Source organism: Mustelus asterias, chromosome 14 (genome assembly GCF_964213995.1).
Source record: "Mustelus asterias chromosome 14, sMusAst1.hap1.1, whole genome shotgun sequence".
Classification (NCBI taxonomy): domain Eukaryota; kingdom Metazoa; phylum Chordata; class Chondrichthyes; order Carcharhiniformes; family Triakidae; genus Mustelus; species Mustelus asterias.
In genome coordinates this window covers 43,245,849-43,260,246 of record NC_135814.1, presented here as the reverse complement: position 1 = coordinate 43,260,246, position 14,398 = coordinate 43,245,849, and the positions used below count along the sequence as shown (strand labels likewise).

The following is a 14,398-nucleotide window of genomic DNA, read 5'->3' as shown; positions in this document are numbered from 1 at the left end:
TTCTGCTAAGAATCCAGTTGCTTACTGGGCTGCAAGAACATTGTTTTTGTAAATATATTATTACAATGCCATTGCTTGAGTATGAATGCTAACTGAAAACATACCATTAGGTTATTGGATAAATATAAGGCAGCTGCTGCAGTTTCAAGCAGATAAAAGAAAGTCTTAGCCACGTTTCCAACTCCCATCCAGTGACGAACAAGAGAACAGTAAACAGAATCCATTATTAGTTTACATTCACAGTCTTTGGCATAAAGTGTTTTGTTCCCTTCACATTCTTTGAGAATCGCGTCCATCTCTTCAATGAATTCTAAATCGTGACTGTAAAGGAGAAAGTTTATTGCTATTATTATTTCACTGATCAAAAAATAACTTACAAACGCTTTAAAACTTTTATAATATTACATCTTACCTGCCAGCTGGTATCTGCATACTTTGGATGAATGGAACTGAAAGATTGAAAATAATATGCTATGATTCTCCACGAAATTGGCCAAAAATTATTTAATATTATTGCAATAATCAATGACCTAGAACTTCAACAGTTTGGTAAAATCTGCATTGTGGGGGTGATGTATTATGAACTGATGAGACATGTCGCTAGTGTAGGCTGCTCGTGTATTCCACACAACTTGCTCATTTTAATGATCTGTCTGCGTAGTCAGCAGTACCTGCACAGTTCATTGCCTGCACATTGCATGAGGGGAGGAAGTGGGAATTATCACAATATCGGAAGGAACCCGCAATACTCAAAAGGTTGAAAGGATTGCTGTGAAAAATTTCTAAGGAAAGCCATGAAATTGTTGAAATTGTGAGAAAGTGGGTGCCCGGCTCTCCCATGCTGTACTGGAGGCCTTGGCTTTGGAAATGGAGAGGAGGGCGGGCATGCTTTAAAAAACAGGGGGTAGGAAGCTGTCCAAGCTTATGGTGAAACCAATGAGACAAAATCAGCGATATGTTCGATGTGAGCAGCATTACTCCCAGGCAAGGTAAGAGCGCTGTTCTTGACTAGAGTTACCCACATTGGTAGCGAAAATCTGATCTGCCAGATTACATTTTTTAATAATTAAAGACTTTACATAAATTCTTCAGGATTCTTTTGACAGACTAGAATTGAAATATAATTTCAAGAAAATTTAAAGATTAAAACTCTTTAAAAAAAAGTTTAGAAACTTTAAGTGATAGATTGAAATACTTCTCTTTAGTCTGCTTTTGGTCCCTTCTGGCTGGATGGAAGCTTTGATGAGCAAGCCCACAATGCCTATAACTTTTAGGTATATTCTTACCAGTTGCTCTATATATCAGGCAGTATCTGAGAGAAAAGGGGCTCTGAATGAACTATTTCTTATTTATTTCAATTACATCTGGTAGGAAAGAGCTGTTAGAATATATTTTAGAATAAAGACTTGGCTTTGGGCCTTGGCCCTTTTGATTCTCTGCTGCTGTCGGACAAATAGAAGAAAATCTACCCTTAAAGATTCAAAGTGTTTCAGTAATGGGATGAACTCTTGTGCAAGTCAGTGTTCCACATTAATTCACATTTTCATTCTAAAATTCAGATGCTCTGAATTCTAAGTCCCCAAAGATACAGTTGATGCACGACAATCGAGCACGAGACACAAGGCTTCTGTAATTGAAGGCTTTTATTGTCTAACAATGGAACTATTTAAACACGAGTACACCATTCCAGACTGGAGGGGTCCCGCCCGAGCAGAGGGTCTTATACCTCTCCCAGGAGGCGGGGCCCGACTGGGATGTGCCACAACAGCAACCACCACAGGTATATTAATCCCACAGTGTAAACACCCTAGCCCAACAACAACATTATAACAACCCCACAGTGTGAACACCCTAGCCCAACAACAACATTAGAATAACCCCACAGTGGTAACCAACGATGGTTCACCACATTCACCCTTCCTTTGAGAACAAAGGCCGGCGGGGTGCGAAAACAGACTACATATATACAAAAATCTACAAGTCCAGACGGTCTGGAGGACCGCACCGCCGTTGTGACCTCCTCAATACCGGCTGTGACACCGGAGCAGGTGCTTGCGGTGGCGTTCTCTCCAAAACAGCGTCCGGCTGTCCCCTCGAAGACTCACGGGCCGGTTGACCCTGATGAAGCGGTAGTGCAGGGGATCCCGGTACCTTCTGCGATGGCGCCGATCTCCGAGTCTCAGGCAAGCTGTACAGTGGAGTATAACTGTTATGCACTGGTCCCGGTGCTGACCGCGCCACGTCCGGGGGAGAAATAAGCGATAGGGGATTCGTGACTGGGGGTATGGGAGCGACAGGAGTTGCTACGTCCCCTGCGGGCGCCAGGTCTCGGATCGAGACTGTGTCCTCTCGCCCGTCAGGATATGCCACATAGGCATACTGAGGGTTGGCGTGGAGGAGGTGGACCGGTTCGACCAAGGGGTCGGACTTGCGGGCCCTTACATGTCGCCGCAGAAGGACGGGTCCTGGGTACGTCAACCAGGCTGGTAAAGATATCCCCGAGGACGACTTCCGAGGGAATGAGAACATCCTCTCGTGGGGAGTAGCATTGGTTGCCATACACAGGAGGGAGCGAATGGAATGAAGCGCATTTGGGAGGACCTCCTGCCAATGGGAGACTGGAAGGCCTTTGGACTTCAGCGCCAATAGGACAGCCTTCCAGACTGTAGCATTCTCTCTCTCCACCTGTCCGTTGCCCCTAGGGTTGTAACTCGTGGTTCTACTAGTGACAATCCCGTATGAGAGCAGGAATTGCCTCAAGTCGTTACTCATGAACGACGAGCCCCTGTCGCTATGTATATAGCAGGGGTACCCGAACAGGGTAAAAAGATCACGGAATGCCTTGATCACCGTGGCAGTCGACGTGTCCGCACAGGGGACAACAAACGGGAACCGGGAGTACTCGTCTATGATGTTAAGAAAGTACACGTTCCGGTCTGTTGAGGGAAGGGGGCCCTTAAAATCCACACTCAGCCTCTCGAAGGGGCGAGTGGCCTTGACCAATTGTGCCCGGTCAGGTCGGTAAAAGTGCGGTTTGCATTCCGCGCAAATCCGACAGCTCCTTGTTACTGACCTGACATCCTCCACCGAGTAGGGCAGGTTGCGGGCTTTGATGAAGTGGTAGAGCCGAGTGACCCCAGGATGGCACAGGTCATTATGGAGGGCGTTCAAGCGGTCCTCCTGCATAGTAGCGCATGTTCCGCGCGAGAGGGCATCCGAGGGCTCATTGAGTTTCCCTGGACGATACATAATATCGTAATTATAGGTGGAGAGCTCAATTCTCCACCGCAAGATCTTGTCATTCTTGATCTTGCCCCTCTGCGTATTATTGAACATAAACGCCACGGACCGCTGGTCCGTGATCAGGGTGAACCGCTTCCCTGCCAGGTAATGGCGCCAGTGTCTGACGGCCTCCACAATAGCCTGGGCCTCCTTTTCCACCGCTGAATGCCGAATTTCGGGACCTTGAAGGGTGCGGGAAAAAAACGCGACGGGCCTGCCTGCCTGGTTTAGTGTGGCGGCCAGGGCGAAATCAGATGCATCACTTTCCACCTGAAAAGGGATGGATTCATCCACCGCGTGCATCGTGGCTTTCGCAATGTCGCTTTTCAATGCCTTGAAGGCCAATTGGGCCTCTGGCGTGAGTGGAAAAGTCGTGGACTTAATAAGCGGACGGGCTTTGTCCGCGTAGTTGGGGACCCACTGCGCATAATAGGAGAAGAAGCCGAGACATCTCCTCAGTGTTTTTGCGCTAGCGGGCAAAGGAAGTTCAGCAAGGGGGCGCATACGGTCGGGATCGGGGCCAATGACCCCGTTTTCCACTACGTATCCCAGGATGGCTAACCGGCGCGTACGGAATACACACTTCTCCCTGTTGTAGGTCAGATTCAGGCGAGATGCAGTGCACAAAAAGTTCTGGAGATTTGTGTCATGGTCCTGCTGATCATGGCCGCAGATGGTGACATTATCCAGGTACGGGAAGGTAGCCCGCAGCCCGTTCTGGTCCACCATTCGGTCCATAGCACGCTGGAAGACCGAGACCCCATTGGTGACACCAAATGGAACCCTAAGAAACTGATACAGACGACCATCTGCCTCAAAAGCCGTGTAATGTCGGTCCTCTGGGCGGATGGGGAGTTGGTGGTAGGCGGACTTAAGGTCTATGGTGGAGAACACCCGGTACTGCGCAATCTGATTGACCATATCAGATATACGCGGGAGAGGATACGCATCCAGCTGCGTATATCGATTAATGGTCTGACTGTAGTCGATGACCATCCGGGGTTTGTTCCCGCTCTTAACCACCATGACCTGTGCTCTCCACGGACTAACGCTGGACTGTATGATCCCTTCTTTGAGGAGCCGCTGAACCTCAGATCTGATGAAGATCCGGTCTTCAGCACTGTAACGCCTACTTTTAGTAGCGATGGGCTTGCAGCCTGGTACCAGATTCTTCAATAAAGAGGGTGTGGTGATCTTTAGTGTGGAAAGATTGCATGCGGGGCGCTTTGGACAATTTGGAGGCTGCGGCTGATCCCCTACTGTCAGCGAAGGGAGTGGCCCACCGTACTGTAGGATCACACTCTTCATGTGGACCATAAAGTTTAGTCCGAGGAGAATTGGCGCGCAAAGATGCGGCAACACAAGGAGCCTGTATCGCTCGTAAATTGTGCCCTGCACTTTCAGAGTTACCACACAACGTCCTTGGATCGGTACAGACCGGGACCGTGATGCCATAGAAATTGTCTGTTTGGCAGGTAGAACCCGGAGTCCACACCTCTTTGCAGTGTCAGGGTGAATAAAGCTCTCAGTGCTCCCGCTGTCAAACAGACAATAAACAGTACGACCATTTACCTTAATGTTCATCATTGAACAGTCAAGCCTGTGGTGCTTAGCCTGGTCCAGGGTGATCGACGCCACCGTTGGCCCTTGGACGTCACTGCAGGCAGCCGAGGTTGATGCTGAGGACCCCTGCTGGTCGCTCCTGGTCGTTGTCGACCAAGATGGCCCCCCCATGAATCGCACATGGTTGAGGGCGCCAAGCGTAGCGACTCCTGGTGGTCATCCTCCTCCGACTCCGCCAGCCACAATGGCGTCGTCCTGGGCTCGCACGTGGACGGACCTCGTGGGTACTGCGACGTCGATGGAGATGATCTCTGTTCTGGAGGGTCACAGGCTGCACTGCCGTTCTTGGGCTTCGATCTGCAGACTTTCGCGTAGTGCCCCTTTTTACCGCATTGATTGCAGACCACCGTTTTAGCAGGACGCTGTTGCCGTGGATGCTTGGCTCCTCCGCAGAAATAGCACCGCGGGCCGCCTGGGGCTGCCGCCATCGTCGGGTCGATATGGGAGCGCGAGCCCGTGGGGCGAGGAGGGATTTGTGACTGCTCCTGCCACGTTGTCTCCACGTGGTCCTCCGGATACAGGGCCAAGCTCTTCGACGCCGCCTCCAGCATTTCAGCCATCTCCATAGCTTGGGTCAGGTTGAGATTCCCCTTCTCCAACAGCTTCAGCCGGATGTACGAAGACCCTACCCCTGCCACAAACGCATCTCGGGCGAGGTCGTACATGTACTGCTCAGCCGACACAGCTTTGCAGTCGCAGCCCCTGGCAAGCTGCAAGAGCTCATTGGCGTAATCCTCCATGGTTTCGCCCGACTGCCGACGTCGTGTAGCGAGGAGGTAACGAGCGTGGATCTCGTTGGGAGGTCTCGTGTATCGCTTTTTCAAAAGCTCGAGGGCCCTCGGGTAAGTGGTGGCCGCACGAATCGCGAGGTAGACAGTGTCGCTTACCCTCGCATGGAGGACCTGGAGTCTGTCGTTATCCGTGGTGACTGCTGCAGAGGCTGCCAGGTAGTCCTCGAAACACTTCAGCCAGTGGTCGAAGGTGTTAGAGGCGCCGACCGCACGTGGATCCAGCGTCAGACGCTCTGGCTTTAGCATTTGTTCCATACTCTCCTTTCTGTCGAGAGTTTCGTGTTAGACAATAAAATTGGTGCACGACAATTGAGCACGAGACACAAGGCTTCTGTAATTGAAGGCTTTTATTGTCTAACAATGGAACTATTTAAACACAAGTACACCATTCCAGACTGGAGGGGTCCCGCCCGAGCAGAGGGTCTTATACCTCTCCCAGGAGGCGGGGCCCGACTGGGATGTGCCACAACAGCAACCACCACAGGTATATTAATCCCACAGTGTAAACACCCTAGCCCAACAACAACATTATAACAACCCCACAGTGTGAACACCCTAGCCCAACAACATTAGAATAACCCCACAGTGCTAACCAACGATGGTTCACCACAACAGTTAATGTGCGAGTAAGGAGAATTTTCCACAGCCATCGAACAAGTTAGGCAATGTACACTCGCCTTCCACAGCTGAGCATTAATTACATGTCTGGCAACTCTGAATGGATGGAAAGAGGAAACAGAAAAAATGTCCACCAACCATATTTTGACTGTTATCACTAATGATGAAGCTTATGATAAACATAAAGGCTTGAGAACTTCAAAATGCTGCTGCAGAATCATGCAGGAACATGTTCCCACTGTACATTCCTGCAACAGGCCAGTATATATTTAATATTGTGACAAGTCATTTCAAATCTGAATTATAAAAATGAAGAAAATTTAGATGGGCTGAAATTCAAGTCCTAATTCTCAGCAATGTTAACCATTTCTCCCATTTATTCCGTTTGTACCTATCACTTTTACTGATTACCTTGCTCAGAATGCCTGGAGACAGTGGTACCAATAAAGCTCCTTGATTTGTCTGATAGCAGTCTGTTAGATGTGCTTGGATATAAGTCCTTTGAATGATAATCTAATGAAACAAAATGACATTTAAATTGTTTTGCAACAACATCCTTCACTATAAATCAAGCTGATGGAAATTACAATCTGTAAGGTATCGTTCACGTGTAGGTCATTGTGAAGCAGAACCAAAAAATGGCACTATTTTAAATAACGATCATTGGAATTTCTGGTCTTTTTGCAAATTTTCCTCCATTTCCTGAAGATATTTACAATTTGCTAAAATCCAGTTCTGTTGTCCCCAGGGTGCCAGCCATGTCTAATACTTTGCCAACATGAGTATTGTTCATATTTATGCTTCGACACTGTCTGCAAAATATTTGATCACAGGGTTGTCTTGACAACTCTTTAGAGGGTAATCAGAATCATGTGTTTCAAAATTGTCATTGTTTTATTTAAATATATAGAAACATGTTAACTTATGAGTTGTAGGTTCCATGAGTCCACAGTCCAATCTACATCTGCATGCACACAATGAAAGAGACTTTTTGACTAGAGGCCATCTCCTTCCCACATCTGGCTGTGGTAGTTCATGAAGCCAAGTAGCATCTTCTTTCTGTTGATCATGCAGACTATTGTCTGTTTGTCTTGGTCATTAATTTTTAGGGAAGCCTGTAACCTGATCTCAAAAATGACTTCTTGTGCTCTCTTCCCCAGAACAATGTAAAATACCTTGCATCCAGGTAAAAATGCTAATTAGCTATCCTTTCATTTTAGAAATAAATGGACAGTTGACAATACAACTGTTTACAGATTGATGCCATGAACAGATTCCTGGGATGTCGGGAGACAATACTCATGGTAAACTTGGAGATATTGCCATCATCCCCAGGCAATACCTTGCATTTTCTTTGCAGTAAAACAATTGAAGCCTTCCTGTGATCTCCAATAATCAAACTACCAAGACCTACTGTCAGACAGACTGCAAAACCAGTCACAAGGCCCCTTCATTTACCCTAAATTTAACGATATAGTCCAAAAACATGCTAATTTTTAAACCTCATGATTATATCAATACTTCTGGTTGAAGATGTTTTGCAATTGCTTTAGCCTTGTACTTTGCACTGATTTATTGGGTTCTACAACATTCAAAATAAAGACGTTCATAGATTCTCTTCCTCCTGTTTATGTTCAATCTGCAAGGGGGGGTGGGGGGGGGGGGGGGGGCTGTGCATTGGTGTTCCACCAGGGGACTCATCAGGAGGATCCTGAAGTTGGGCATCCGTGTTGGTGTGGGGGGAGGATATACTGCCGATAATGGGGAGGGGGGGTCTAATGTCCATGGGGAAGGGGTGGGTGGGAGGAAGTCTTGATGGTGGTGTCCCCTTCTCATGTTGATCTTGAGGTGCTCGCATGCCAGAGCCATGGCATCAGACAGAAACAACATGGATGAACTTCTCCATCCTTCACTCTAGTCTATTGATTGCCTCTTCCAACTCTGCCTGTAGTTCTGCTATCTAACATTGCATCTCCAGCATGTGTGCCACAGCCATTTCAGACTCAGCAGGTGCCTGTTTTCCAGCAGTCCTCTGTGTGCCAAAGGACTTGGGCTATCACTGCTTCTAACTGCTGTAGAGACATGCCAGTGAGGTGTTCTCCAGAAAGTGACCCTGAGCCTAATCGAGGATTATGATCCACTGCGGTCTGTGTCTCCGCACTGGCAGAGAGTCCGAGTGAACACAACAGTGGGCCTCCAGCGAAAGGATCCTCATCCGAGATGGGCTGGAGTCTCAGGTTGATTTGCTGGCTGGACTTGTGGTTTGGCTCTACTGGTGCCTGTAAGAGAGAAAAGGCAGATGTAATTCATTAGCAGGCAGAATGCAACATTGCATGTCACTCATTGTGAATCAAGATGTGATCAACTAATGGAGGGCTCATCCATACTGAATTGATGGAGGAGGCTGATCTTACCTTCGCCACAGGAATGATCCCTGCCCTCCATTTTCAGGGAGTGTGCTCCTATCTGCCGGCCCTCCTCCTGCCTGGCATCTCTTCCTCCTCTTGTGTTCCGGCTTGGCCTGCATGAAGACAAGTAGCTGACGATGTGAGGTTGGTGGACTTTCTGGTTCCATCCTCCGGAAGCGGACATCACCGTGCTTACAGACAGTTTTTGAGGAGAGCCAGGAACCAGGGAGTTGTGGCTGAATCTGGGGTGTATGGCTTCTTTCTCCTGGGGGCCATTTTTGAATGTGCATCCCAAACAGCTAGGCTGCAGAAAGTGAATATATGTGTTTGGGTGGCATTTGAATATGGTGATCCCAGAGTAGGCTGATGAATCAGTGCAATCGAGTGTGAGAACCCACCCCGTCACCCTGCGGGAAATGTGCTGCTTATCCCACCCACTGCTGCATTTAGTCTCCAGAATGGAAAAATTCACTTATATCATTTTTACAAGTAAGTACTTTAAAAAGTCAGATTTTACATTTATGTTGTGATGAACCTTGTGCTTTGGGGCCTGTACTTTCTTTTCGCGATATATCTTCTTTGAGACAAAGTCTTAAGGTAATTCTGGCAATGTGTCCTTAGACCTCTGAAAAGTGCTCAGGTGATCACAGTTGCTATAGAGCAGAAGCAAAAAGTAAATAGACAGCTAATTGGATATCAAATTATAACTGGACTCAGAACCGAGAAGGAAAGATACCTAATTGTGTAGAACAGAACCTGAAACTGAAGGGGCCAAAGGAGACACTTCTACAAGGAGTTATATCTGTAATACAATTAAAAAGGATGGAAAGTGGGAAGTGAGTGATCTTACATACCAAAGGCCGAGTTGAAAAGACTGAGCTTGCACATGGCACCATATTTATGCGAGAAGTAATATCAGTGCGTATAACTGCATTTTTGTTGTATTGACTATTTAAAGTGAAATCTACCTTGTTACTTGAAATATCCTTTACCGATTAATTAACATTTGAATTCTGCTGATTTTAATTGGTTTGTTATAGTAAAAGTTTGAGAAGTTAAATCTTGTCCATCTGTTTTCTCTTCCTTGAAGTTGTAGTGATTCCTTTGTTTTAAAAGATATCAGTCTCTACAGGGATTGGAACAATATTATTTGTTCATCTACAATACTCAAACTTTAATTATTATATATTGAAAGTTACCATACTGCTTTATCACTGTTTTGTTTCTGCTAATGTCTGGGGTCAGGTTAATTGTCGAGTGTTAAAAAGGGGTCATGTTGGAAAATAGTCTGGGAAGCTCTCCTTTATGTAATAGCATTATGAAATTAGACTAACACATTTTCTTGTTTTACATGTAAAGTAAATGTTCTTGCAGAAAAAGATTACTCTTTTTCTTGTCACAGTGGCACATTGTAGTCCCAAATTAAGGATATATTGGAATTTTTAAGGGAGACATGAAAGACATAAAAGTAATACAAACAGAGGCACTTGAAAAGCGACATAGAAGAAATGCAAAAAAATGAACGTTAATCTACTGTGGTTGTGGAAACAATGGAAACTGATTGTTACATTTCAGTAGACATCCAAAACACATCCCCTGGCCTGAGTTCAAAGAAAACCAACTCTAGGGCAAAAGATATGGGGTGGAGCTTGAGCCCTCTCTCTCCGTGCGTGGGATTGGTGGCAGGGGCTCAAGATCCGGCGAAACCCGGAAAACGCAAATCTCGCCAGCAAGATCACAATATCCGATTTTCGCCGCCCCTTGCCGATGACATAATCAGTTTTATGCCCATAAACCTGATTTTAATACATTACCATACATTCGAATATAGTTAACCAGCCCCTTTCCCCCCGCCATTGCCATATATTCCCCCCACACTGTGTGATTTGCAACAAGTTCACCCAGATGTAAACCTGTCAAGGGGATCCCTCTGGGGGGTGCGAAGGTGAGTTTAGCCCCTGGGGGAGAGGGATATGGCCAAGCAGTGGCCTGGCAATGCCCTTCTGGCACTGCCCGAGCATAGGCTGGCAGTGGCAGTTTGGCACCATGCGAGGGTGCAGTGCCCCGGGGTGGACCCTCGTGGGAGCCTAATGGGGGCGGGATTCATTTATTTGTAGTGGTGGAAGGAAACAGGAATGGGAGTTGGGGATGCTGGAAATGGCATGTTTTCAGTCAGACCCTGACACTTTGCCAAATTCAGATGGTATAATTGTCCCATATTGTTTATTCCTTTTCAAGAATATTCAGGGACGTAGGATAAAAAGCTAATTGCAGATGAGATATTTGTGTGCCTGGGGGGGTCAGTGGGTGTGACACAGAAACGGCAGCCTGTCACCCCTGCAAAGGTAGCTTGCAAGCAAAAGAATATCTGTCTCTTTGTTGCTGGAAGGTAGCTTAGCAAAAGCAACAAGCTAAAGGAAATTGGACAGTTTTTAGGCTACCCTTCAGAATCCAGTATCTCCAAACTAACTGCTCAAGTCAGCTCGACTGGAATCACCCAACTTAACAGCCGCAACATACTGCCATCCATGCCACAGACAAGCCTAAGACTGATTCACATTTTTAAAACTTAGATCTGAATGTCTAACTTCTCACCTTTGCTCAGTATGTGAATATGTGTGCTAGTTTTATTTATTGTTTCATAGGGTTTTTTTAGTAACTAATAAACTTACAATTTCATTGAATCAAGAAAGCCTGGTAACTTGACTCCTTCCAAACAAGTTATTGATCAGTGGAGGGAATCCTTTCAGATTAATCTTGTTGTGAGCAAGTAAGGGTGGGTGGGGAGGGGGGGGCGGTGTAGGGAGGATGGGGGGGTAGGGGGGGTGAGGGGGGGGGGGGGGGGGGGGTGTTGCCAGCTAATTCATCCTCTCCTGAGAGCATAACAAAATTGGTGTGCCGCTCAGGAAGTTTAACAAATTAGGGCACCTTGTCTGGGGACAAGTCGTAACAGTCTAAACAGTCCAAAAATGGCAAACAGTGTGCGCTCTCTGACTTTTAGGTCAGATCAAATTCAAAATATTCCTTGCTTATTACCTCTATCTATTTGTATAAGTTATTTAGTGTTTTACCTGCAGATTTTGATTACCTTGCTGACTCTCCCTGTCAGGAGAATAATTTCGAAAAGTTACATGACTAGCTGTAGCGTATAGGTCTCTCCGTTTTTGAACAGTGCTTTCATTTTCAGAAGCACTAAATTTTACCATTTTTCGGTGCTGATATATAAAGTCGCCTTCTCCACAGCTGTTGCATTTGCGAGCCGCATTCTCCAGAAATTTAGTGCATTTTGTGTGAAGTGACTTTTTCTGTTCCTTCAGCCACAAATCATTAGCTGTTTCATGCACAAGGGCAATGCAGAATCTCATCAATTTGCATTTCCAGACAAGATTTGTCTCTTTTGCTAATTCTGAAAGTAGAAATATTTATTACTTTATTAGTCAATACTGTTCGATAAAAGCTTACATGGAATGTTTAACTTGCCCACTTTTTTGAAAATGTTTCATTCCATTGGAATTGGTTTGCGTTCATATCTTAATTCTTGTTTTCTGTAAAACAGCTGTGTCGATGATTCAAAGAGATTATCCAATGTCTATATTACGTATAAATAAAATACAAATTTATGATTGATTCATGCTGCCACGATATTGAACCCAAGAGCTATCTGAGGAAAGAAAAGAATGGTTGAATAGGAGAATAGAAATGTAGCAATTGTAGAGGACATTTTATCTTTTACACTGGCACTTAGTGCAGTACAGTGCATATAATCTCGGTTTTCAGTTCAGTCCAGTGTGCTGCACTGTTGTTAAATGTGGTCTTTTGGATACAATGTTAAGTCAAGCCCTTATGTGGATGTAAAAGATCTCATGATATCATTGAAAATAACTGTTTTTCTTCTTTTCACTAAATCAGTAAGAAAATAAAAAAAACCGAGAATTAATCTTTTGTTTAAAGATTCAACTAAACAAAGCTCTCTCCCATAACACTTGAAAAAAAAGAACGGTTAAACTATTAACTATCACACACCTCAACACCATCTTCCCCATCTGCAGATGTCTTGTTTTCCTAAAAGATACCTGAACTCTCAATCAAGCCTCATTATGTATGCTTAGCTGAGAGCCTAGACATCTATTGGGAAGTCTAATTCTAATTAGAATTATCTGCACCCCAGAGGAAACATTATTTAATTGACAGCTCAGGCTCTCTGCTCTCTGTAGTCAATTTCACAATGTTTGTTGACATAACTCAGATGGTTTCAGCTCCTTTATGGTTTTTGAATAGGCATTAAAGGGAAAGATAATAGGTTGAAAATGAAAGCTTCTTGTTACAAACACATGACGAAAATGGATAAGATTGAGAGAGTGAATGGAGGCTTAAGTGATGGTAGAGGAAAGGGAAGAAGAATGATGAAAAGGTTGAGCAGGTCTTTCAAGTGATGGGAGAAAGCCATGTAGAAGAAACAGTACTTTTCACTGCATACCAATACATGTGACAATAATAAATCAAATCAAATCAAAAATAGAAGGAAGCAGGTAGTTAGTAAATTAATGAATATGAGGAATATTATGAATATTTGGAAGCATATGGATAGTGATTGAGATTTGGAAGGGATGTAAACCAGGCCAAGGATTGATGCAATTTCCTTGCAAGCCTACAGCAAAATGTAGCCAATGACTGCTGTCTTATTTCCCCATTACACCAACCGCTCATCTCTCACCTGAAATGAAAGAAGAACAATAAATACAGAGACAAAAAGAAAAAGGCCGAAAGGGACAGAAACAAATGCAAAGAGATGGAAAAAGGGAGGGAATGAACAAAACAAAGACTGCAATCTCATGGAGGCTTCCTTTGTCAAAAAATAGGTGACTGAAACGCAAAAATACATTTCCTGATGTATTGTTGAAATTTCCATTTAAACTGAACACATTTATGTAGTTTGAATCTGAGCAGATTTTCTTGAGTTACCATGAACAAAACCATATGAGATTGACTAAAAACCTTACACCTGAACAGACTATTTACAGGAAGTTATATTTAGCATTGTGGCCTAAAAATGTGTTCACAACCAAAGCCACAGCTTTTTATGGTTGGTACCCAGTGTAAAGTGCTCAATGGAAGGGTAGGAAACAATCCAGTTACTGGAAATTAATAGTACAGATAGTGGAAGAGTGATCACCGTCAGGCTGACCTTCACATCAAGATCCATGTCGTATGCCATTGTACAACTTTTGGATTCTCTTATTTAAACCAGAATTCAACATAATAGTTTCTGGAAAGCAAACTGAATAAACAGTAAAATATTTGTTTTGAAGCAGCTACAGCAGAATCTACATTGATGTTGCTGCTGTGCAAAGCTGGCTGCCATCTTCTTAATCTGCATCTGGCTCTTCGGCGCAATCCAGTTCCATTGTTCATCACAAAGATTCCAGTGATTATAAATTAACAAACCCTTTGAGAATTTTGATCCTTTTTCCTAGATTTTAAAAACTGATACTGAATATTTATTAATATTTTTAGAGACATCTTCACACATATTGAAAACTGTTTAGTTTTAGAAACATGAAACTAGCCCCCGACCTGACTAGCTCCTGACCATTCATCCCAAACTAACTGCCCTATCCACTCAATCTGACGACTCACGATTATTTGACTACCCCCCTGACTACCCCCAGACTTACC

General features: G+C 44.8%; 1 protein-coding gene across 1 annotated transcript in view; it reads right to left on the bottom strand.

Moving 5' to 3' along the window:
- LOC144503390 (adenylate cyclase type 10-like) overlaps positions 1-14,398 on the bottom strand; it is a 159,077-nt gene that overhangs the window by 63,921 nt on the left and 80,758 nt on the right. Inside the window, exons 20-25 of the mRNA XM_078227701.1 lie at positions 13,186-13,191; positions 11,794-12,128; positions 8,401-8,593; positions 6,726-6,827; positions 413-449; positions 105-321 (exon numbers count right to left, since the gene is read on the bottom strand). Coding sequence (XP_078083827.1) covers positions 105-321; positions 413-449; positions 6,726-6,827; positions 8,401-8,593; positions 11,794-12,128; positions 13,186-13,191 — 890 coding nt within the window. The remainder of the gene's footprint in view (positions 1-104; positions 322-412; positions 450-6,725; positions 6,828-8,400; positions 8,594-11,793; positions 12,129-13,185; positions 13,192-14,398) is intronic.